The sequence below is a fragment of the Ranitomeya variabilis genome, chromosome 1 (assembly GCF_051348905.1).
Source record: "Ranitomeya variabilis isolate aRanVar5 chromosome 1, aRanVar5.hap1, whole genome shotgun sequence".
Taxonomy (NCBI): Eukaryota; Metazoa; Chordata; class Amphibia; order Anura; family Dendrobatidae; genus Ranitomeya; species Ranitomeya variabilis.
In genome coordinates, this window is record NC_135232.1 from 374,054,591 (window position 1) to 374,078,990 (window position 24,400).

The following is a 24,400-nucleotide window of genomic DNA, read 5'->3' on the forward strand; positions in this document are numbered from 1 at the left end:
GGTTTCCACTGTTTAGGCACATCAGGGGTCTCCGAACGCAACATGGCGCCACCATTGATTCCAGCCAATCTTGCGTTCAAAAAGTCAAATGGTGCTCCCTCCCTTCCAAGCCCCGACGTGCACCCAAACAGTGGTTTACCCCCACATATGGGGTACCAGCATACTCAGGACAAACTGGGCAACAATTGTTGGGGTCCAATTTCTCCTGTTACCCTTGCGAAAATAAAAAATTGCTTGCTAAAACATAATATTAGAGGAATGAAAAATTCTTTTTTATTTTCACAGCTCTGCGTTATAAACTTCTGTGAAGCACTTCGGGGTTCAAAGTGCTCACCACACATCTAGATAAGTTCCTTGGGGGGTCTAGTTTCCAAAATGGGGTCACTTGTGGGGGGTTTCTACTGTTTAGGCACATCAGGGGCTCTGCAAATGCAACATGACACCGGCAGACCATTCCATCAAAATCTGCATTTCAAAAAGTCACTGCTTCCCTTCCGAGCCCCGACATGTGCCCAAACAGTGGTTTACCCCCACATATGGGGTAACAGCGTACTCAGGACAAACTGGACAACAACTATTGGGGTCCAATTTCTCCTGTTACTCTTGAGAAAATAAAAAATTGCTTGCTAAAACATAATTTTTGAGGAATGAAAAATAATTTTTTATTTTCACGGCTCTGCGTTGTAAACTTCTATGAAGCACTTGGGGGTTCTAAGTGCTCACTACACATCTAGATAAGTTCCTTGGGGGGTCTAGTTTCCAAAATGGGGTCACTTGTGGGGGGTTTCCACTGTTTAGGCACATAAGGGGCTCTGCAAACGTAACATGATGCCCTCAGACCATTCCATCAAAGTCTGCATTACAAAACGTGACTACTTCACTTCCGAGCCCCAGAATGTGCCCAAACAGTGGTTTACCTCCACATATGGGGTATCAGCTTACTCAGGAGAAACTTGACAACAACTCTTGGGATCAAATTTCTCCTGTTACCCTTGGGAAAATTAAAAAATTCTGGGCTAAAAAAAATATTTTTGAGGAAAGAAAACACATTTATTATTTTCACGGCTCTGCGATATAAACTTCTATGAAGCACTTGCGGGTTCTAAGTGCTCACTACACATCTAGATAAGTTCCTTGGGGGGGTCTAGTTTCCAAAATGGGGTCACTTGTGGGGAGTTTCTACTGTTTAGGCACACCAGGGGCTCTGCAAACGCAACGTGACGCCCGCAGAGCATTCCATCAAAGTCCGCATTTCAAAACATCACTACTTCCCTTCCGAACCCCGACGTGTGCCAAAACAGTGGTTTACCCCCACATATGGGGTATCAGCGTACTCAGGAGAAACTGGACAACAACTTTTGGGGTCCAATTTCTCCAGTTGCCCTTGGGAAAATAAAAAATTGTGGGCTAAAAAATCATTTTTGAGAAAAGAAAATTTTTTTATTTTCATGGCTCTGCGTTATAAACTTCTGTGAAGCACTTGGGGGTTCAAAGTGCTCACCACACATCTAGATTAATTCCTTGGGAGGTCTAGTTTCCAAAATGGGGTCACTTGTGGGGGAGCTCCAATGTTTAGGCACACAGGGGCTCTCCAAACGCGACATTGTGTCCGCTAATTATTGGAGCTAATTTTCCATTCAAAAAGCGTGCCTTCCCTTCCGAGCTCTGCTGTGCTCCCAAACAGTGGTTTACCCCCACATATGGGGTATCTTCGTACTCAGGACAAACTGAACAACAACATTTGGGATCCAATTTCTCCTGTTACCCTTGGGAAAATAAAAAATTCCAAGCTAAAAATCATTTTTGAGGAAAGAAAAATTATTTTTTATTTTCACGGCTCTGCGTTATAAACTTCTGTGAAGTGCCTGGGGGTTTAAAGTGCTCACTACACATCTAGATAAGTTCCTTGAGGGGTCTAGTTTCCAAAATAGGGTCACTTGTAGGGGAGCTCCAATGTTTAGGCACACAGGGGCTCTCCAAACGCGACATGCTGTCCGCTAACGATTGGAGCTAATTTTTCATTCAAAAAGTCAAATGGCGCGCCTTCCCTTCCGAGCCTTGCCGTGCACCCAAACAGTGGTTTACCCCCATATATGAGGTATCGGTGTACTCAGGAGAAATTGCTCAACAAATTTTAGGATCCATTTTATCCTGTTGCCCATGTGAAAATGAAAAAATTGAGGCTAAAAGAAATTTTGTGTGAAAAAAAAGTACTTTTTCATTTTTACGGATCAATTTGTGAAGCACCTGCGGGTTTAAAGTGCTCACTATGCTTCTAGATAAGTTCCGTGGGGGGTCTAGTTTCCAAAATGGGGTCACTTGTGGGGGAACTCCAATGTTTAGGCACACGGGGGCTCTCCAAACGCGACATGGTGTCCGCTAAAGATTGGAGCCAATTTTTCATTCAAAAAGTCAAATGGCGCTCCTTCCCTTCCGAGCCCTGCCGTGCACCCAAACAGTGGTTTACCCCCACATGTGAGGTATCAGCGTACTCAGGACAAATTGGACAACAACGTTCGTGGTCCAGTTTCTCCTTTTACCCTTAGGAAAGTAAAAAAATTGTTGCTAAAAGATCATTTTTGTGACTAAAAAGTTAAATGTTCATTTTTTACTTCCATGTTGCTTCTGCTGCTGTGAAACACCTGAAGGGTTAATAAACTTCTTGAATGTGGTTTTGAGCACCTTGAGGGGTGCAGTTTTTAGAATGGTGTCACTTTTGGGTATTTTCAGCCATATAGAACCCTCAAACTGACTTCAAAATGTGAGGTGGTCCCTAAAAAAAATGGTTTTGTAAATTTTGTTCTAAAAATGAGAAATCACTGGTTAAATTTTAACCCTTATAACTTCCTAGCAAAAAAAAAATTTGTTTCCAAAATTGTGCTGATGTAAAGTAGACATGTGGGAAATGTTATTTATTAACTACTAGACTGTGGCCCGATTCTAAAGCATCGGGTATTCAAGAATATGCATGTCCCCGTAGTATATGGACAATGATGATTCCAGAATTCGCGGCAGACTGTGCCCGTCGCTGATTGGTCGAGGCAACTTTTATGACATCATCGTCGCCATGGCAACCATTATGACATCTACGTCGATACTTTGCCCGTCGCTGATTGGTCGAGGCCTGGCGGCATTCCAGGACGCGGTATTTCCAGGACAGACAGAGACAGACGGAAAAACCCTTAGACAATTATATATATAGATTTTTTGTCACATAACTCTCTGGTTTAACAGAATAAAAATTCAAAATGTGAAAATTGCGAAATTTTCAAAATTTTCGCCAAATTTCTGTTTTTTTCACAAATAAACTCAGAAATTATCGACCTAAATTTACCACTAACATGAAGCCCAATATGTCACGAAAAAACAATCTCAGAATCGCTACGATACGTTGAAGCGTTGCTGAGTTATTACCTCATAAAGGGACACTGGTCAGACTTGCAAAAAACGGCCAGGTCATTAAGGCCAAAATAGGCTGGGTCATGAAGGGGTTAAAGTAATGATGGCCACTCGTTTTTCTTTATTTAGCTGCTTTTTTCTTGCCATAATACAAATTCTAAAGTCTATTCAGTAGGACTATCAGCTGTGTATCCACCAGACTTCTGCACAACACAACTGATGGTCCCAACACCATTTATAAGGCAAGAAATCCCACTTATTAAACCTGACAGGGCACACCTGTGAAGTGAAAACCATTCCCGGTGACTACCTCTTGAAGCTCATCAAGAGAATGCCAAGGGAGTGCAAAGCAGTCATCAAAGCAAAAGATGGCTACTTTGAAGAACCTAGAATATAAGACATATTTTCAGTTGTTTCACACTTTTTTGTTAAGTATATAATTCCACATATGTTAATTCATAGTTTTGATTACTTCAGTGTGAATATACAGTTTTCATAGTCATGAAAATACAGAAAAATCTTTAAATGAGGTGTGTCCAAACTTTTGGTCTGTACTGTATGTATGTATGTATGCAATGAATGAATATGTGAGAGCAGGATTTAGATTTATGTGTCCCGACTTCATTTTGGATGTTCTCCATGCATTTCTTGCTTTCCAGAATGCAGTTTGAGTCTCTGTGCAAGTTTTGAGAGGAGTTTTTGGAATGTCTTTGTCTAAAGACTTAGAAATAATGGAGGAACTAAACCAGAGTGAGAGACACAACTAAACTCTTCAGCTGGGTGTAGACAGTATTACATTTATCCAATGAGATTTATGTAAGATAATACCAGTTCATATTTAGAGATAAGATGAGCCAATCACATTGTTACAAAGCATGATTATTAATAACCTATACAAGATGATGTCATGAAGTAATAAAGAAAGATCTGGTTTGATGCTCAATGTAAAGCGTGGCTCTTCCGTGCACATAATTTGGAGCAGGCACAGCGTCTCAGAACATTCCACATGATTTGGCGATGAAAAATATATACTACATAGTAACATAGTTATTAAGGTTGAAGGAAGACTTTAAGTCCATCTAGTTCAAACCATAGCCTAACCTAACATGCCCTAACATGTTGATCCAGAGTAAGGCAAAATAAAACCAATGTACCAGAGTAAGCTCCATATTGGGGAAAAAAATTCCTTCCCGACTCCACATACGGCAATCAGACTAGTTCCCTGGATCAACACCCTAACAAGGAATCTAGTATATATAACCTGTAACATTATACTTTTCCAGAAAGGTATCCAGTCCACTCTTAAATTTAAGTAATGAATCACTCATTACAACATCATACGGCAGAGAGTTCCATAGTCTCACTGCTCTTACAGTAAAGAATCCGCGTCTGTTATTATGCTTAAACCTTCTTTCCTCCAGACGTAGAGGATGCCCCCTTGTCCCTGTCTCAGGTCTATGATTAAAAAGATCATCAGAAAGGTCTTTGTACTGTCCCCTCATATATTTATACATTAAAATAAGATCACCCCTTAGCCTTCGTTTTTCCAAACTAAATAGCCCCAAGTGTAATAACCTATCTTGGTATTGCAGACCCCCCAGTCCTCTAATAACCTTGGTCGCTCTTCTCTGGACCCGCTCTAGTTCAGTTATATCTTTCTTATACACCAGAAAACAGAACTGTACACAGTATTCTAAGTGTGGCCAAACTAGTGACTTGTATAGAGGTAAAATTATGATCTCCTCGTGAGCATCTATGCCTCTTTTAATGCATCCCATTATTTTATTTGCCTTTGTAGCAGCTGCCTGACACTGGCCACTAAATGTGAGTTTGTCATCCACCCAGGTCTTTTTCATTGATGGTTTTGCCCAGAGTTTTAGAATTAAGCACATAGTTATACATCTTATTACTTCTACCCAAGTGCATGACCTTACATTTATCCCCATTAAAGCTCATTTGCCATTTATCAGCCCAAGCTTCTAGTTTACATACAGTACAGACCAAAAGTTTGGACACACCTTCTCATTTAAAGATTTTTCTGTATTTTCATGACTATGAAAATTGTACATTCACACTGAAGGCATCAAAACTATGAATTAACACATGTGGAATTATATACTTTACAAAAAAGTGTGAAACAACTGAAATTATGTCTTATATTCTAGGTTCTTCAAAGTAGCCACATTTTGCTTTAATGACTGCTTTGCACACTCTTGGCATTCTCTTGATGAGCTTCAAGAGGTAGTCACCGGGAATGGTTTTCACTTCACAGGTGTGCCCTGTCAGGTTTAATAAGTGGGATTTCTTGCCTTATAAATGGGGTTGGGACCATCAGTGTTGTGCAGAAGTCTGGTGGATACACAGCTGATAGTCCTACTGAATAAACTGTTTAGAATTTGTATTATGGCAAGAAAAAAGCAGCTATGTAAAGAAAAACGAGTGGCCATCATTACTTTAAGAAATGAAGGTCAGTCAGTCCGAAAAATTGGGAAAACTTTGAAAGTGTCCCCAAGTGCAGTGGCAAAAACCATCAAGCGCTACAAAGAAACTGACTCACATGAGGACCGCCCCAGAAAAGGAAGACCAAGATTCACTTCTGCTTCTGAGGATAAGTTTATCCGAGTCACCAGCCTCAGAAATCGCAGGTTAACAGCAGCTCAGATTAGAGACCAGGTCAATGCCACACAGAGTTCTAGCAGCAGACACATCTCTACAACAACTGTTAAGAGGAGACTTTGTGCAGCAGGCCTTCAAGGTAAAATAGCTGCTAGGAAACCACTGCTAAGGACAGGCAACAAGCAAAAGAGACTTGTTTGGGCTAAAGAACACAAGGAATGGACATTAGACCAGTGGATATCTGTGCTTTGGTCTGATGAGTCCAAATTTGAGATCTTTGGTTCCAACCATCGTGTCTTTGTGCGACGCAGAAAAGGTGAACGGATGGACTCTACATTAAAAATAATGGTCTATGAATGACTGTACTTAATTCCTGCAGTACTCGGGGGTGTATCTCATCTGGGCCAGGAGATTTGTCAATTTTAGTGATTTTTAGACGCCGCCGTACTTCCTGCTGGGTTAAGCAGGTGACATTTAATGGGGAATTTTTGTTATCACTGATCATATTGTCTGCCACGGAATTTTCTTGTGTAAATACTGATGAAAAAAAGTCATTTAGCATATTGGCATTTTCCTCATCCTCATCCACCATTTCACCCAGACTATTTGTAAGGGGGCCAACACTATCATTTTTTAGTTTCTTACCATTTATGTAGTTAAAGAATATTTTGGGATTATTTTTACTCTCTCTGGCAATGAGTCTCGCTGTCTCAATCTTTGCTGCCTTGATTTGCTTTTTACAGAATGTATTTAATTTTCTGCATTTATTTAATGCCTCATCACTACCTACTTCTTTTAATTCTCTAAATGCTTTCTTTTTGCCACTTATTGCGCCCCTTACAGCTCTATTTAGCCATATTGGTTTCCTCCCATTTCTACTATGTTTATTCCCATACGGTATATACTGTGCACAGGTCCTATCCAGGATGCTAATAAACGTCTCCCATTTTCTTTGTGTATTTTTATGTCTCAGGATATTGTACTAGTTAATTGCACCAAGATCATCTCTCATTCGTAGGAAATTTGCCCTCCTGAAGTTTAGTGTCCTGGTAACCCCTCTAATGCACATCTTATTAAAGGATGCATGAAAACTTATGTTGTGATCACTATTCCCCAAGTGTCCCCAACCCTTAGATTTGCTATGTGGTCTGGCCTGTTGGTTACTATTACGTCTAGCAGTGCCCCCTTTCTTGTTGGGTCCTGAACCAGTTGTGAAAGGTAACTGTTATGGCCTACAGTATTGGCACCCTTGATATTATTCTAGAAAATGAAGTATTTCTCCAATAAAATTATTGGAACACCACAAAAAAAAAAAAAAAAAAAAAACGGAAAATTGGACATACTAAACCCAAAAATTACCTGGACAAAATTGTTGGCATCCTCAACTTAATATTTGGTTGCAGTTATTTATTCCAAATGGTGTGCAATCAATTGCTTCCTATAACCATCAACAAGCTTCTTACATTTCTCAACTGGAATATTTTGGCTGCTCTTCTTTTGCAAACTGTTCCAGGACTGTCATATTTGAAAGGTGCCCTTATCCCAACAGCAATTTTAAAATTTCTCCATAGGTGTTCAATGAGATTTAGATCCGGACTCATTGCTGGCCACTTCAGAACTCTCCAGCTTTTTATTTTCATCCATTTCTGGGTGCTTCTTGAAGTATGTTTGGGATCATAGTCCTGCTGGAAGACCCATGATGCAAACCCGGCTTTCTGACACTGGGCACTACATTGCGACCCATAATCATTTGGTAATTTTCATCAGATTTCACAATGCCTTGATCACAGTCAAAGCACCCAAAAAACAACCCCAAAACAGATTTGAACCTCAACCATATTTGACTTTAGGTACTCTGTTCATTTCTTTGTAGGCCTCATTGCTTTTACGGTAAACAGCAGAATGAGGAGATGAGTTTACCAAAAAGATCTATCTTGGTCTCATCTGCTCACAAGATGCATTCCCAGAAGGATTTTGGCTTACTCATGTACACTTCGGCAAACTGCAGTCTAGCTTTTTTTGTCTCTGTCACCAGTGGGGACCTTCTGGGTCTTCTGCCATAGCATTTAATTCAAATGTCGATTGATAGTTCGCGCTTACACCGATGCACCCTGAGCCTGCAGGATAGCTTAACTTTTGTTGGAACTTGATAGGGGCTGCTTATTCACCACTCGGACTATCCTGCGTTGCAACCTTTCATCAATTTTTCTCTGCCGTCTACGTCCAGGGAGATTAGCTACAGTGCCATGGGTTGTTAACTTCTTGATTATGTTGCGCACTGTGGACAAAGGAACATCAAGATATCTGGAGATGGACTTGCAACCTCAAGATCGTTGACATTGTCTACAATTTTGGATCTCAAGTTCACAGACAGTTCTTTTCTCCTCTTTCTGTTCTCCATGCTTAGTGTGGCACACACATAAACACAATACAAAGATTGAGTCAATTTCTCTCCATTTTACCTAGTTTCAGGTGTGATTTTCAAATTGTTGGCGCTGGTTACTTGCCATAGACGAATTTGCACAAGTATCACATGCTTGAAACAAAGCTGCTTACGCACAATTTTGGTACATTTTTGAGGTGTTGTGTGAAATAATGGCCAATTTGCCTTTGTTTCTCTGATATTTTGTGTTGTACCAATACAAAAGGAAATAAACATGTGTATAGCGAAATATGTGTAACTGCAATAATTTTCTGGGAAAAATACTTCATTTTCTGGAACAATTTCAAGGATGCCAACACTTTCGATTATGGCTGTGGAGTTGGAGTTGGTATAAAATGGACAGACTCCTAAAATATATAATAAATTGGATTTAGTAGTTCAGTGCAGGATGTGCTGTAAATGTATTCATAATTTGGGAAAGTTATGAAATGTCCTATTCCTATAAAGAATTTATAAAATTATAAAAACAAAATCTGGTATCGCCGTGTCTCAAACTCAAAATACAAGATTAATTACAGTAATTAAATCAAGTCAATTAAGAAAATTCAAAAACTTCAGAATTGCATTTTTTTGGTTGCAGCAGCACAAAAAACGCAGTAAGAAAAGATCATGACGTTGCATGTAACCCAAAATGGTATTTATGAAAACATAAAAACTCGGCAATCAGAAAACAAGCCCTCACACAACTTCACACAGCTGATAGAAAACAAAAGTCACCTACAGGTCTGAAAAATGGTGACAAGTGAATTTTTTTGCGTTTTTTTTTTTTTTAAAGAATTTCAGAATTTTTTTCTTTCATTACTTCTTTAAAAAAACTACAGATGTTTGACGTCCCCCGTAATTGTACTGACCTGGAGAATAATTTTATCAGGTCATTTTTACCGCATAATGAATGCCATAAAAACAATTAATTGCATTTTTTGTACAATTTTACCAAACTTTACATTTTTTCCATATTGCCAGTATATTGAATGGTAAAATATCTTGCGAGAAACAAGCCCTCAAGACTTTGTGAATGGAAACATAAAAAAAGTTAAGGCTCTTGGAAGAAGGGGAAAAAATGAAAGTGTGAAAAACGGGTAATTACCAGGTTGAAAAGTGGTTAAAGTTTTCCTAGCACAGAATTGCTCCTGGTGCTGAAGTGGCTTTGTGATCATTTCATTCCCACAAGCTGGATCCTCACCAATCAGAAAGAAATAGCAGATGCAATGTAACTATAGATAAGGTTAGTGTTTGACCCAAGACTCTACCTCATGATCCAACCCACAGCATTAGCCATAAAATCTGTGGAGTTGCAGACGGTCAATGCTATAGTCATCTCCCTTCTTCTAGAGGGCCATTGAGGTATTTAGAATATAAAAGAGCATAAGTGTCCATATACTTGACAACCTATGTATTAAACAAACTGGGACGGATTTATTAATATTCAGATTTTCAGACATGCACACCTACACTAGACAGTCTTATGTGCCAGATTTATCACAGTGGCTCATGCGGCTTGGTAAATCTTTAGTTTGTGTAGTGCAGGTTTATACCAACTATTTCTTGAATTACTTTGTATCAGAAATTTGTACCAAAATGAAGGTGCAATTTTTGGCACACTGTCACATTTAGTTAATGCCCCTTTAAAAAAACAGAACATACCCCCACTTTTGGTGTAATCTCGCCCTTTTGTAGGACAAAGTATAGAAAGTGTGTAAAAAGCAAGATAAATGTGATGCAAGACATGAAAGAATTCTAGTGCATTTGGATGAAAAATTCTACCCCCAATCACTAAATAATACCGGTGCCTGTTTGCTCTCTCTGCAGTTCTCCAAGGAAGGAAACCTTGCTCTCCTGGCGTCCTTGGTTCAGGAGCATACAGTTCTTTGGGTGTATATTTTCTTCCAGGAGCAAATGTTTTTTTAGCCGCCAAACCTGTGGTTAAATTGAAAAGAAATATTAATGAACTATTCCACTTTAAACAAAGTGGACACCAAATGCCCTTACACACCTAAAACAACAAACAGATACTCACACCTTCCCCAGGTCCAACGCCAGCTCCCCACTGCTGCCCACATCAGGTCAACTGCTCACATCACAGTTGCAGCACACCACTGAGGTGGGTGGCGCGAGCCGCTGAGATCAGGGACTGGTTTCAGAAGTGCTATGCGGTGTTGAAGTGACATCACCGCCACTGTCAAAACTTCGATACCAGGGGGAAGCGGCTGCGGACCCAGTACTGTAGTTATGTGCTATGTTTGTTATTTTAGGAATATAAGAGCGTTTGGTGGCCACTTTCCTCTCCAGTTATTGTACAGATTTTAGACTTGCCACAATAGCTTGTAACACAGTAATAAACAATTAATTGAAAACACAATGTAGAACCTTCTAGATCTGCATGACACATTATGCAATGTTGTTTCAGGCATACATTCTATTAACCTGCTCATGCTACTGAAATGGAAGGGTTTTTGTAGATGCCAGTGCACTATAGATATTAATGGAAAAATATATGATGGGTGACTGAATTATTACCTTATCTTACCTGAATGTCTCCAAATTACTGTAGCAAAAATGTCAAAAGCAAATAAAGAAACTGTAAAACCAAGCAACTAAAAATGGCACACACAAACAGGCTAATGGTCCCTCCCTGCTACATCCATAGCCATTACTAGACTTTTAGGTCTAATAATCAGCAATCCATTGTGTACCACTACCATGTACATACTGTATGTGTATTATTATGTATGCTGGCATACATATCAATAATGCTTCAAAGGGGGTTCCCCACTCTTAGTAAGGGGTGGCATATTGCCAGGACATGCGGTTACTTGCTAATCAGTGGGGGTATGACTTCTGAGATGTCTTCCAACTACTAAAATAAAGAGTATTTCTAATTTTCTCTCAATCGGATGACAATAGCTCTAAACTGAGCTTAAAAATGCTTAAGAGGTCTCGGACGTTTGTCTTCAAAATTAGTGCTAATGCTTGTGGTCACACACGAACCATCAGCAAGGCACAGCATATTATAACAATACTAGAAATAGGCCAGATGCTATCGAATTGGGAGTGCGGTCCCCACGCAGGTGAAGTAACAGCTGCATTGTCACCGCGCATGTGCGGGTAGAGTGCGCAGTTGTTGCTGTTACTGCACATGCGCGGGAATAGCGGTGACGTGAATGTACTTTCGCCTTATGGGATTTAGGGACAGCGGCCGGAAGTCCCAACTGGCGATTATATAATAGGATATGTGCTGATGTAGGCTGGTATATGTGCTGGCGCAGACTGGCATATGTGCTGGTGCAAACTGGTACATAGGATGGTTTATGTGCTGAGGTAGGCTGGTACATGTGCTGGCACAGGCTGGTACATGTGCTGGCGCAGGCTGGTACATGTGCTGGCGCAGACTGGTACATGTGCTGGCGCAGACTGGTACATGTGCTGGCGCAGACTGGTACATGTGCTGGCGCAGACTGGTACATGTGCCAGGCAGGCAGCGTATGATGACCCCACACTGAGCCCCCTCCTCTCGGCAAGGAGGTGGCTGCTGTGGGAAGCTCCCGGACAAGGTGGATTGGTGGAGATAGAGCAGGTTTATGGTAATAAGATGTGCAGGGTGAGGAGGACAGAAGTGGCACAGCGTGTGAGGGGGAGGGAGCCATTTTGCACTCACTCGTAAAGTTACCGTGGGACCTGTGGGTGAAGTTGCGGAGTGCCCGGCATGCCGCCCCGCAGCCCACGCTGACTGGAGATGTGGGCACTGTGCTTGTGTGTGCTCGGGCTGCTGAAGCCGGGCTGGATGTTCACCTTTATCCCGGGGCAGCGGTGAAGGTGTCCCTGGGCTCGGACTGGACGTACCGGCTGTGAGGAGTGATGAGCGGCGCTGTGGAGACGGAGCAGGGGCGGCTAAGGCTGCGGAGCGGAACCCGGTGTGAGCCGCTGTCTGTGGATCTCTGTTCCAGGAGCCGGCGCACCGCGCTGTACACCAGCCTGGGCTCGCGGGCAGCGCTGCCACCTTCAGTACCGGACTGTGGACGTGGAGTACGAGGCGGGCACATCCCTGTGCTCCCCGGAGCTGGTGCCCCGGACTGAGGAGCTGCTGCAGGCATCGCTGGGGGTGTCGGAGAGCAGGTGGCGAGGACAGCAGTGTTCGGACTATGCGGTGCACCTGGTGTGCCAGCCAGCTGCCTCCCGCCGGGCTCTGCTGGTGCGGCTCCAGCTGGGGTCCACACGAGGCTGAAAAGGAGCCTTAACAGCAGCCCACAGTTCCACCCGAGTACCTTCTGCGCAAGTGACACTGCCGCGGTGCCTTAAAGGATTCGGGTACAGCGGCCGGAAGTCCCAACTGGCTATTATATAATAGGATGCTATAAATTATATATACCTTTTAACAACCGCAAGTGTTAAGTGAAATCATATATTTCTTTACTTTTACTAAGACATACATACCAATGCGGATTGTGCTTTTTCCTTTCAGTCCATTTCCAAACGCTGCTGAACGCTTCATTTTTAAGCCTTCCTTTGAACATGGTGATGTAAACCACTTGTACTATTAAAAACAGAGGATTGACAGTGACTCATGTGACCTTTTTTGAAAGTTCTTCCAAAACAAAGGCATTCTTAATCATCCTAGGGCATACAGAAACACCAGTATTTGTCTGGTGGTAAAATAAATATTATATAGATTTTTGAAAATTATAATTGAAAAGGAGGGAAAAACACACTTATGGGGAATGGAAATTAGGCTAAAAATACATTTTATATATACATGAAGCTGTCAAAAGCATGCTTTCTGTGACACTACTCCATTTTAGTCACTTATCAGACAGCAACAACTGTCTGTAAAGGTATAAGTTGTAAATTAAAAATAGAACACAATATGCTTCCTAGGTTAAATGGGTAACTGAAGCAATAGTCTAAGATATAAATACACTATTTCCCTAAACTGAAATCTCAGGCTAGTTCTAATAAAATATACATACACACGCATGCACGCCCACACACTCACACACACTGGGGGATATAAGTATTTGATCACTTGCTGATTTTGTAAGTTTGCCCACTGTCAAAGACATGAACAGTCTATACTTTAATGGCTATGTGCACACATTCCGGATTTTTCGCGTTTTTTCCGGCAGTTTTCAGCGGCAAAAAACGCTTAAAAAAATGCATACATTAAGCATCCCATCATTTTTAATGCATTCCGCAATTTTTGTGCACGTTGTGTTTTTTTTTTTTACACGATAAAAAAGCATCGCAGAAAAAAACGCAGCATGTTCATTTATTTGGCGGATTTGTTTGCGGATTTCCCGCTATTTATTGCATTGGGAAGCTCTGGAAAAAAAAGTGAAAAATCCAAGCAAAAAACACGCATGCGGATTTCCTGCGACAGTAGTCAGGATTTTCTTAGGAAAATTCTGCACACTTTCCGGAACGTGTGCACATAGCCTATGGATAGGTTAATTTTGACATTTGACCTCTACAACATGGGCAAGACTAAAGAGCTTTATAAGGATGTCAGGGACAAGATCAAAGACCTACACAAAGCTAGAATGGGCTACAAAACCATAGGTAAGATGCTGGGTGAGAAGGAGACAACTATTGGTGCAATAGTAAGAAGATGGAGGAAATACAAAATGACTGTCAATCGACATCGATCTTGTGCACCATGCAAAATCTCACCTCGTGGGGTATCCTTGATCATGAGGAAGGTGAGCGATCAGCCTAAAACTACACCGGTGGGGAGACTTGTTAATCCCTTTCCGACATCGGGCGTAATAGTACGCCGATGTTGGACACCCTCCCTTTGATATGGGCTCTGGCAGTGATCCACATCTTTCCCAGCACGTATCAGCTGATTTGAATAGCTGACATGTGCCCGAAACAGCCGCGGGTGGAATCACAATCATGTCTTTGTCAGTGGGCAAAGTTGCAAAATCAGCAAGGGATCAAATACTTATCTCCCCTACTGTACATATATATATATATATATATATATCTACACACACATACATACACACATTTTTATTTTTTTCCCAAACACTTCACATTAAAAGGGTATTCCAATTTTCTGAAAATTGACCCAAAATGCTATAAGATACCTAGAATAACAAAAAGAAAAAACCAGTAGGTGCTCACCTTCCCTGGGATCAGTGGCCGTCTACTGCTGCTCTGGTCTCCGTGTTTTGGCTGCAGTGGTCAAGTGACATCACATCGACAGCATCACCACTGTAGCTAGTCACTGAAGTACTGAAGCAAATGGCAAAAGCTGCGGAGCTCAGTGATTGGCTACAGCGGTGATGTGCACTGCTGAAGTGACGTCATCTATACAGCAAAAACAGACCTTCCCCCCACAGTATGACATTTGCTTTGGGGAGAGAGTTTGGATTACTTCCATCCAATTTCTATCGGCATCTGTAACCCCTTAAAGAGAACCTGACACCAGGATTTTGATAAGTAAACTGCAGCCACTGTGAGGTTGACCGTGTTAAACGGATTAAAATGATACTTGGGGTGAAAAACCATTAAGCTACTTACGGGTAGCGGCATTTCTCGGAGGCCCATGACAGCACGACGAGAGAGGGGATCCGCCCATCAGGAACAGGAAACCTACAGATACAAAAGGGCGGCACCTCTCCCCTGCATCAGTTGTATTTCAGAGCCTTGAGAGGACTACCGCGGTTAGTGGCACGCAAAAATATACATTATATACAGTTTATATACAAAATTTTAACCAATATATTGGAACTGGGTATCATACGTGAGATATATACATTATAGGAGGTGCAACCCCCAAGTGAATAGGGAGAGAACTAAGGGTGCTGTCATGGGCCTCCGAGAAATGCCGCTACCCCTAAGTAGCTTAATGCTTTACTCGGACTCCCATGACAGCACGACGAGAGATTTACAGAGATGTAAGGTACCTTAGGGAGGGACTATAGCTTGTAGCACCCTTAACCTGAAGGTGAGATCAGAGGAGGCCCCCAAATCCAACGTATAGTGTTTAAAGAAGGTGGACGGGGATGACCATGTGGCCGCCTTACATATCTGGTCGATTGATACTCCAGATTTTTCCGCCCAGGATGTAGCCATGGCTCTGGTGGAATGCGCCCTCAGATTCTGCGGAGTCGGACCCCCACCTGCAGTATAAGCCAAAGAGAAAGCCTCCCTAATCCACTTCGCTAGTGTGTACTTTGATACCCTGAGTCCCTTTCTAGGATTTTGGAAAGATAAAAATAACGCATTATCTTTCTTCCATGTATCAGTAACAGAGATGTATTCTAACAGGCATCTCCTAACGTCTAACGTATGGAGTAGCTCTTCTTTAGGGTTGGAGGGATTGGGAAGGAAAGATGGTAAAACTATCTCCTGTGACCTGTGAAACCGTGATGACACTTTTGGTAAATAGGCCGGGTCCGGTCTGAGGACTATCCTATCTGGCAGAAACTCTGTATAAGGGGGAAGTCTGGAGAGAGCTTGTATGTCTCCCACCCTACGGGCAGATGTTATCGCTACCAGAAATGCTGTCTTAAGGGATAAGGCCTTAATTGAAGCTGATTGTAATGGTTTAAACGAAACGGCTCTCTAGTCAATGCTGACAGGACTAGGTTAAGATCCCAAGGCATAGATCTATCCTTATGTATGGGTCTAGCCCTACCAGATGCTTTAATGAACCTTGAAATCCAATAATTATTGGCGACGTTACAGGAAAACAGGGCCCCTAGGGCCGAGACCTGTACTTTTAGAGTACTAGTGGATAGATTTAGCTCTAAGCCTCTTTGCAGGAATTCTAAGATTTGTTTTATAGGTATTCCCTCTTCTAAATTAAAATCAGAAGAGGCCAGGAATTTCCGCCAGGTTCTAGCATAGATTGTTGACGTAATCTGTTTCCTACTTTTCATAAGGGTTTCAATTAAATTTGGGGAGAACCCTTTGTTTTTCAGTAACGCCCTCTCAAACTCCATGCCGTCAAATGGAGACTCTTTACTTGAGGATGGCTGATCGGACCCTGGTGGAGTAAATCTGGAATGTCCGGAAGCACCCAGGGGTCCTCCACTGACATGATCCTGAGCCAGGTGAACCAGGCCTTCTGGGCCAGAATGGGGCAATCAATATAACTCTTGCCCGATCTTCTCTTATTTTCCTGATCACCAGAGGTATCAGGCCCAGCGGGGGGAACGCATAAGCCAGCTGAAAATCCCATTTGATCAGAAAGGCGTCTACCGCCAGAGGATTCTCCCTAGGATTTAGGGAACAGAATTTTATTGTCTTTCGGTTGTCCCTGGTGGAAAATAAATCCACCTCTGGATGTCCCCATTTGTGGACAATCTGGTTGAACACGAGACTGTTTAGAGACCACTCCCCTTGTCTTAGGGTGTTGCGGCTTAGAAAGTCCGCCTTCACATTTTCTTTCCCTCTTATATGCAGTGCGGTTAAAGATAGAAAATGGTTCTCCGCTGTCTGGAATAGACGATCCGCCACTCTCATCAGTGATTCGGAATGAGTTCCACCCTGGTGATTTATGTAAGCGACCGCCACCTGGTTGTCCGAGAGGATCTTGACATGGTGACCCTGCAGACATATGAGGAATTTTTTAACCGAAAGTTCAATTGCCATTAACTCTCTTTGGTTGGAGGAGGCTGATGTTAGGGGGTCCCATAGACCCTGAACTATCATGTCATCCATGTGTGCTCCCCAACCCGAAGGGCTAGCGTCTGTAGTTACAATACGTGTCACCTGTGTCACCCAGGGAACTCCCGCCGATAAATTGTCACTGCTTAGCCACCATCTAAGAGATGTAAGAGCTTTTGGTCCCAAAAGTAATCTGACTCTGCAAAGACCCTTGTAAAACTCTATCATTAACCAGTACCTCGGATTGTAAAGGCCTGGTGACAACGGACAGCGGGAATGCATGAGGTTAGAGATCCTAACAGTGACATAGCTTGTCTAAGGGTCATGGATGGTATATCAATTGCTTTAGACACTTGTTGTTGGATATGTAACAACTTGTCGGGCGGAAGACAACACTGTTGGGTTTCTGAATTTAACAACAGCCCTAAGAATCTCTTTATTTTTTGGGGCTGTAATCGGGATTTTTCATAATTTACGATCCACCCCAGATGCTCAAGTTTGGTTGTGGTTGTTCCTAGTTGTGAAAGGCAATGATCTGCTGAACTTCCTACTATAAAGAAATCATCCAAATAGGGGACAATCAGGATGTCAGACTCTCGTAAGTGCGCCATGACTTCGGCCACTAACTTTGTAAATACCCTAGGAGCTGCTGATAAGCCAAAGGGAAGAGCTCTGAACTGGAAGTGACGAATCTGTCCCCCCATTGTCACAGCTACTCTCAGGAATCTCTGGAAGTCTTCATGTATCGGAACATGATAGTATGCGTCCTTTAAATCTACAACTACCATGAAGCAGTGTTTAAACAACATTTTTATTGCTGTACTGATTGTTTCCATTTTGAATGATTCATTGACCAGAAACTCATTAAGGCCTCTGAGATTTATGATCGTTCTAAACGATCCGTCTGGCTTCTTGATCAGAAAAAGAGGAGAGTAAAATCCCCTCCCTTTTTCTGATTCTGGGATTTCGATCAATACATTTTTGGAGCATAAGTTCATGACCTCTGCTTCCAGGGCTGCTTGTTCAAGGGGGGAGGAACGTAAAGGGGTTAACTTAAATTTATCTCGAGGCCAGTGATTAAAGTCAAGCCTTAGACCTTTTGCTATAATGCCTCGGACCCATTTACTGTTCGTAATGTCAAACCATGCTGAAGAGAATGCTGACAGTCTACCCCCCACAGGGATTGCTAGTCATTCCGTTTTTTTCTGTTCTTTTGAGGAACGGCGAAACATGTAGCCCGTACCTCTTCCGCGTCTATCCTCCCATCTAAAACTTTCTCTAGAGGGTGAGGACCCGCGTTTCTTCCCGCGACCAAATCTCCTTCTATTGAAGGGCCGACGGTAGGATGCTGAAGACAGATTAGGAAATTTCTTCTTGTCATCCCCCGCTTTCTCCAGCAACTCATCCAGAGTTGGACCAAAGAGATATTCTCCTTTACACGGGATTGCGCAGAGTTTAGTTCTGGATTGAATGTCGCCTGACCAACACTTCAACCATAAGGCTCTACGAGCTGCGTTGGAGAGTCCTGCCGCTCTAGCCGCCATCCTGACTGAGTCCACCGAAGCGTCCGACAGAAAGGCCGCAGCATTCTGAATTGTTGGTAGAGCCTTCAGAATAGTATCTCTGGAAGCGCCGTCCTTGAGCTGGGACTCCAACTGATCCAGCCAGACCATTAAAGACCTGGCTGTACATGTCGCGGCAACTGCTGGTCTGAGAGATCCTGCCGCCATCTCCCAGGTACCCTTAAGGAAAGTATCCGCTTTCCAGTCAAGGGGGTCTTTGAGGGTCCCCATATCCTCAAATGGCAACGAGGCTTTCTTTGATGCCTTTGCCACCGCCGCATCCAACTTAGGGGCCTTATCCCATGTCTCCACAACCGGATCATCAAAAGGGTACCTGCGTTTTAATGTTGGCGGTAAGGAACCCTTCTTTTCCGGTTTCTTCCATTCCCGGAGGATCAAGTCTTGAATCTTCTCGTTCACTGGGAAAGATCTATGTTTTTTACGATCCAATCCGCTGAACATCATCTCCTGTTTTGAGGGCTGCGGCTTGGGTTCTTCTATGCCCATTGTGCCTCTAACTGACTTGACCACTTTGGCAATCCTATCCAGGGGTAGGCAAAATCGTCCAGACTCCTCATCTGATGAAGAGGAGGATGGACAAGAGTGATAGGCACCCTCTTCTCTTTCTTCCTCCGAAGAATTAGAGTCCAGGGGGGTCCTATGTTTTGAACCTCCCGCTTGGGATAGGGACTGTAGGGATTCCCTTACTTCCAAACGGATCATCTCCTTCAGGTTTGCCGCACTCACAGACTTCCGCTACCTAGGGGGGGACAATATAGGTGATAACTACTATCTGACCTAATGTCACTTCCACCCCACCACTCCTGTAGACCTCACCGTCTGTTGTATACAGGGGGCACATAATGTTTTGGGACAAGAGTCTGGTAAGGGGACTCCACAGAGGGCACATTCCTTATGTTTTGACTTGTCACTCTTCTTCCCCTAGAATGATAAAGTACAAGGGCCCGCGTCACAGAGTGAACTTTCACGTAGATCACTTACCCGTGCGCCAAAGTAAAGTACCGGAATGCAAGGGGGTTCTTTCCTAGTCGAAGCTCTGGATCCCTGCCCAGATGAGCTTTTACGACTGGACTGGTCGCTTCTGTCCTTCTCTTTGGGCTTCTGACGCACATCATCCAGCAGCTGCTGCTGCTCACCACCACTCTCCATGACGAACTGCGACCAAAAGCAGGGTTCCAAAGTTGTCACCTGCTTAAATCCCCCTTGGATCCGGTCAGCAGATAGGCCAGCGCTATTCCCATTGGCCCAGGACACAGAAGGGAGGATAGGGAGCCTTGTGGGAAAACCGGCATTCAGGATGCGATGGGCGCCGCCATTTTGGAGCGACTGCGCATGCGCAGACATCCGGCGACCCGGAAGCGGCTACTAACTCCGGCCCCCCCACGTCACCGCACCCGGAAACGCTCCAGCACACGCTGAGAGCGGTGCAGGACGCCGGGGACGGATCGCAGCGCTCCGGGTGTCACCCACACTATCCTGACGCCGGCACCCCACATGCACGCCGCCACTGCACCGCCAATGGGATATACTTACCAGCGCTGACGCTGATGGAGGCAAGAAATCCTCTGGACTCTGCTCCCTGCTGCGAACGCCACCGACGTGCAGTCCAGCAAGTACCACCGTGGCGTCTCCAGGGATCTCCGCACCGGCCGAGGTAGGAGACCCCCTCGCTACCGGATTCGGCCGGCTGGCCTGGGCTCCTTAAGAATTATCTGTAGGCACCCGTCCCTTCAGGAACAGGAAACCAACTGATGCAGGGGAGAGGTGCCGCCCTTTTGTATCTGTAGGTTTCTTGTTCCTGATGGGCGGATCCCCTCTCTCGTCGTGCTGTCATGGGAGTCCGAGTAAAAATCTATTCCTGTGGTTCTTGTGTAATCAGTGTTAGAAGTTTTCAGTTAATGAGATGCCCATGCTCCAGGTCTTATCTTCCTTTCCTGCTCTAAGCCAGAGAAACCAAGGAAAGACCTGACCACAGCCTGCCCAAAAGCACAAACAGTATGTCTCTATGCTGAGGAACACATGTTTGTGCTTTGGGGCAAGCAAATTCATGCTTTCAAAATCAAGAAAAGCATGAAACAGGCAATGACTGCATCACTGCAGCAGTGTATGTTATCCTCTGAGTTGCTGCAACATTTCAAAGAAAAACAAACTTTAAAAATAAAACTAGGGACTAGGAGTCCGGCCCTAGCTTCTTTGCCTCTCCCTGCTCGCCTATACTGACAGATCTTGCGTTATACTCACACAAAGGAAGAGACCTGTCTGTCATGGGTAGCGAGATAGGGAGAAGCAGCCAGGGACCTGCTTTGAACCAGTCATCAAAGAAGCATGGTCTCTGGCTGACTTTTCACAATATGCAGACTCTTCAGAGTGAAACATACAAGGCTGCTATAACGCAGTCAATATCTGATTCATGCTGCAATATGGTTCGGGAAGCATGAATACTATGTCAGGTTTCCTTTAAAAGATAGCAATAATAGCCTAAATAAGCCTCAAATCTTGTCCAGTTTTTACTCAGCACTCATATCCTTTTATAGTCTCAAGTAACATGCAGTGTATTGTAAGGTTTAGTAACAGGAATCCTTAACCCAAATCCCCACAGGTTAAGGAATATGAAATCTGTAGAAATAAATCCCCTTATTCAGCCTTGTTTGATGGGAATGGATGATAACGGTAACATAATCAACCTACAAAAGCCAAAACAAAAGCATGCATTTTCTTTTAAGCAAAGCCAGTCATCATAGCTCTAGGAGGATCCAAAATCAACAAAATGTTCATTATAACTTTGTGTTTCCATGCCCCAAACTTGTACAATCTGAGGAGGTTATACAAGGAACACTATATTCAGTGATAACCTCAATTAAATGAGTGATGCCCTAGTGTCAAGAAAAACATAAAAATAAAATGTACTTTTAATAATAATAATAATAGTAATAATCTTTTTTTTTTATATAGCGCTAACATATTCCGCAGCGCTTTACAGTTTGCACACATTATCACTGTCCCCGTTGGGGCTCACAATCTAAATTCCCTATCAGTATGTCTTTGGAATATGGGAGGAAACTGGAGAACCCGGAGGAAACCCGCGCAAACACGGGGAGAACATACAAACTCTTTGCAGATGTTGTCCTTGGTGGGGTTTGAACCAAGGACTCCAGCGCTGCAATGCTAACCACCACGCCACCTTGCTTATGTAAGGTAGAATACCATCAAAGAGGTTAAATATCGTCTGAGCAGTGAACTCATCTCAATTATGCTGTTATGCTCTAATATTCCAAATGGCCAGGGGGTCTCTTCACAAACCAACCCTTACAAAAAGAGGGCTGTATATTTGAAAATAGATTACCTATAGTTCCGTTATGTAGGCCAGACATGTCCTGTGCACACTTGGAGCACAGAAAGATGAATGCAGGAGCTAAGATATGATACAGCAGAACAACTCATGCTTCAATGCAATGCAAAAACATTTTAGAGATACAGTGGCATGTAAAGGTTTGGGCACCCCTGGTAAAAATTACTGTTATTGTGAAGTGTTAAAGGGAACCTGTCACCCCAAAAATCGAAGATGAGCTGCAGCCACAGGCATCAGGTGCTTATCTACAGCATTCTGTAATGCTGTAGATAAGCCCCGATGTATCCTGAAAGATGAGAAAAACAGGTTATATTTTACTCACGCAGGGGCGGTCCCGCTGCGGTCTGGGTCCGATGGGCGTCGCGGTCCGGTCCGGGGCCTCCCATCTTCTTACGATGACGTCCTCTTCTTGTCTTCTTACCACGGCTCCTGCGCTGGCGTACTTTGTCTGCCCTGTTGAGGGCAGAGCAAAGTACTGCAGTGCGCATGTGCCGGGCCTCTCTGACCTTTCCCGGCGCCTGCGCACTGCAGTACTTTGCTCTGCCCTCAACAGGGCACACAAAGTACGCCTGCGCCGGAGCTGCGGCGTAAAGACAAGAAGAGGACATCATCGTAAGAAGATAAGAGGCCCCGGACCGGACCGTGATGTCCATCGGATCCGGACCGCAGCGGTACCACCCCTGGGTGAGTATAATATAACCTGTTTTTCTTATCTTTCAGGTTACATCGAGGGCTTATCTACAGCATTACAGAATGCTGTAGATAAGCCCCTGATGCCAGTGGCCGCAGATCATCTTCGATTTTTGGGGTGACAGGTTCCCTTTAAGCAAGTTGAAGATGAAAAGATGTCTAAAAGACCTAAAGTTAAAGATGACACATTTACTTTGTATTTTAAGCACAAAAAAATGTATATATATCTTTTACATTTTAGTTTGGGCACACTGCATGGTTACTACCTAGTAACACCCCCTTTTGAAAGTATCACAGCTTGTAAACACTTTTCGCAGCCAGCCTAAGTCTTTCAATTCTTATTTGAGGGATATTCATCCATTCTTCCTTGGAAAATTCTTCCAGTTCTGTGAGATTCCTGGGTCGTCTTGCATGCACTGCTATTTTGAAGTCTAGCGTCAATGACGTTCAGATCAGGGAATTGTGAGGGCCATTGTAAAATCTTCAACATGCGCCTTTTGAGGTAGTCTATTGTGGAGTTTGACGTGTGTTTAGGATCATTGTCCATTTGTAGAAGCCATCCTCTTTTCAACTTCAGCTTTTTTGCAGAAGGTGTTATGCTTGCATCAAGAATTTATTTAAACTTCATTGAATCCTTTCTTCCTGCTACCCGTGAAATGTTCCCCGCATCACTGGATGCAATACAATCCCAAAGCATGATTGATGCATCCCCATGCGTAAAGGTCCCCCATGCCCTCCAACCAAGCAACATTCACTTTTTTATGAGTAAATTCCCTGCCTAACCATCCCTGTATAACGTTTTTCTGTAAAAATGAGTCCCCGTTTCCTATTCTAATGAGGGGTTTGATTAGTCAATGGAGCATTAGTTGCCCCAGACTAGTCAGCCCTCTTTCCATGTTATCACGTTCCTGTAGGCGTGATGACATAATTTGCAGGAGCTGTAATCGCCACCTCCTGCAAATCTCGAGCGCTCACATTTCGGCAGTGTCATTGCACTTCTGCAGCCGGGTGTACGCTTCCGGGCTTGAGAAGTGCACTGCACATGACTGGAAGCATCTCCTGAACTTCCAGCCAGAAGCAGTGTACCTCAGAAGCTGGGTGTATGGTTCTCCAGCCTTCAAAGGTGTAGTGCACATGAACGGAAGTTCAGAAGATGGCCTATGGTTATTTGCAGCAAGCCTCTGAGGCTGGGAAGAGTACATGTGGCTGCAGAGGTGCAGTGACGCTACTGAAATGTGCGGCTCGCGTGCGAGCGATTTGCAGGAGCTGGCAACGACGACAGCTCCTGCAAATTAAATTATCACCCACAGGCGCGTGATTACATGGAAAGAGGGCTAACTAGTCTGGGGCAACGAACGCCCCATCGAATAGTTAAAGCCCTCATTAGCACAGGAAATAAGGACAATATAAATGACTATTTTAAACCTATTTATACAGAAAAACGTTATGCAAGGATAGTAAGGCAGGGAATTTAATCAGAAATAAGTGAATGCTGCTGGATTGTAGGGCTGGGGGACCTGACCGATTCCCTTTAATTGGTGGTGAGATGTTCTTTTCCTGAAATTCTGTGTCCTTTTTTATCCACACATAGTTTTGATCATTGTGGCCAAAGAGCTTGGTCTACACAACATGTTTACAAAATCCATCAGGTTAGTTTAGATGTTCTTTTGCATACTTCTGACACTGAATTTTATGGTGAGGACGCAG

The 24,400-nt window shown here is 43.4% G+C and overlaps 1 protein-coding gene across 5 annotated transcripts in view; it reads right to left on the minus strand.

Annotated features, from left to right (window-relative positions):
• The window catches only part of CEP78 (centrosomal protein 78), a 167,503-nt gene that overhangs the window by 87,351 nt on the left and 55,752 nt on the right, over positions 1–24,400 (minus strand). For all 5 annotated transcript variants that reach the window (XM_077249007.1, XM_077249008.1, XM_077249005.1 and 2 more), the window contains exons 9-10: positions 12,890–12,989; positions 10,243–10,375 (exon numbers count right to left, since the gene is read on the minus strand). In XM_077249007.1, the coding sequence (XP_077105122.1) occupies positions 10,243–10,375; positions 12,890–12,989 (233 nt within the window). The remainder of the gene's footprint in view (positions 1–10,242; positions 10,376–12,889; positions 12,990–24,400) is intronic.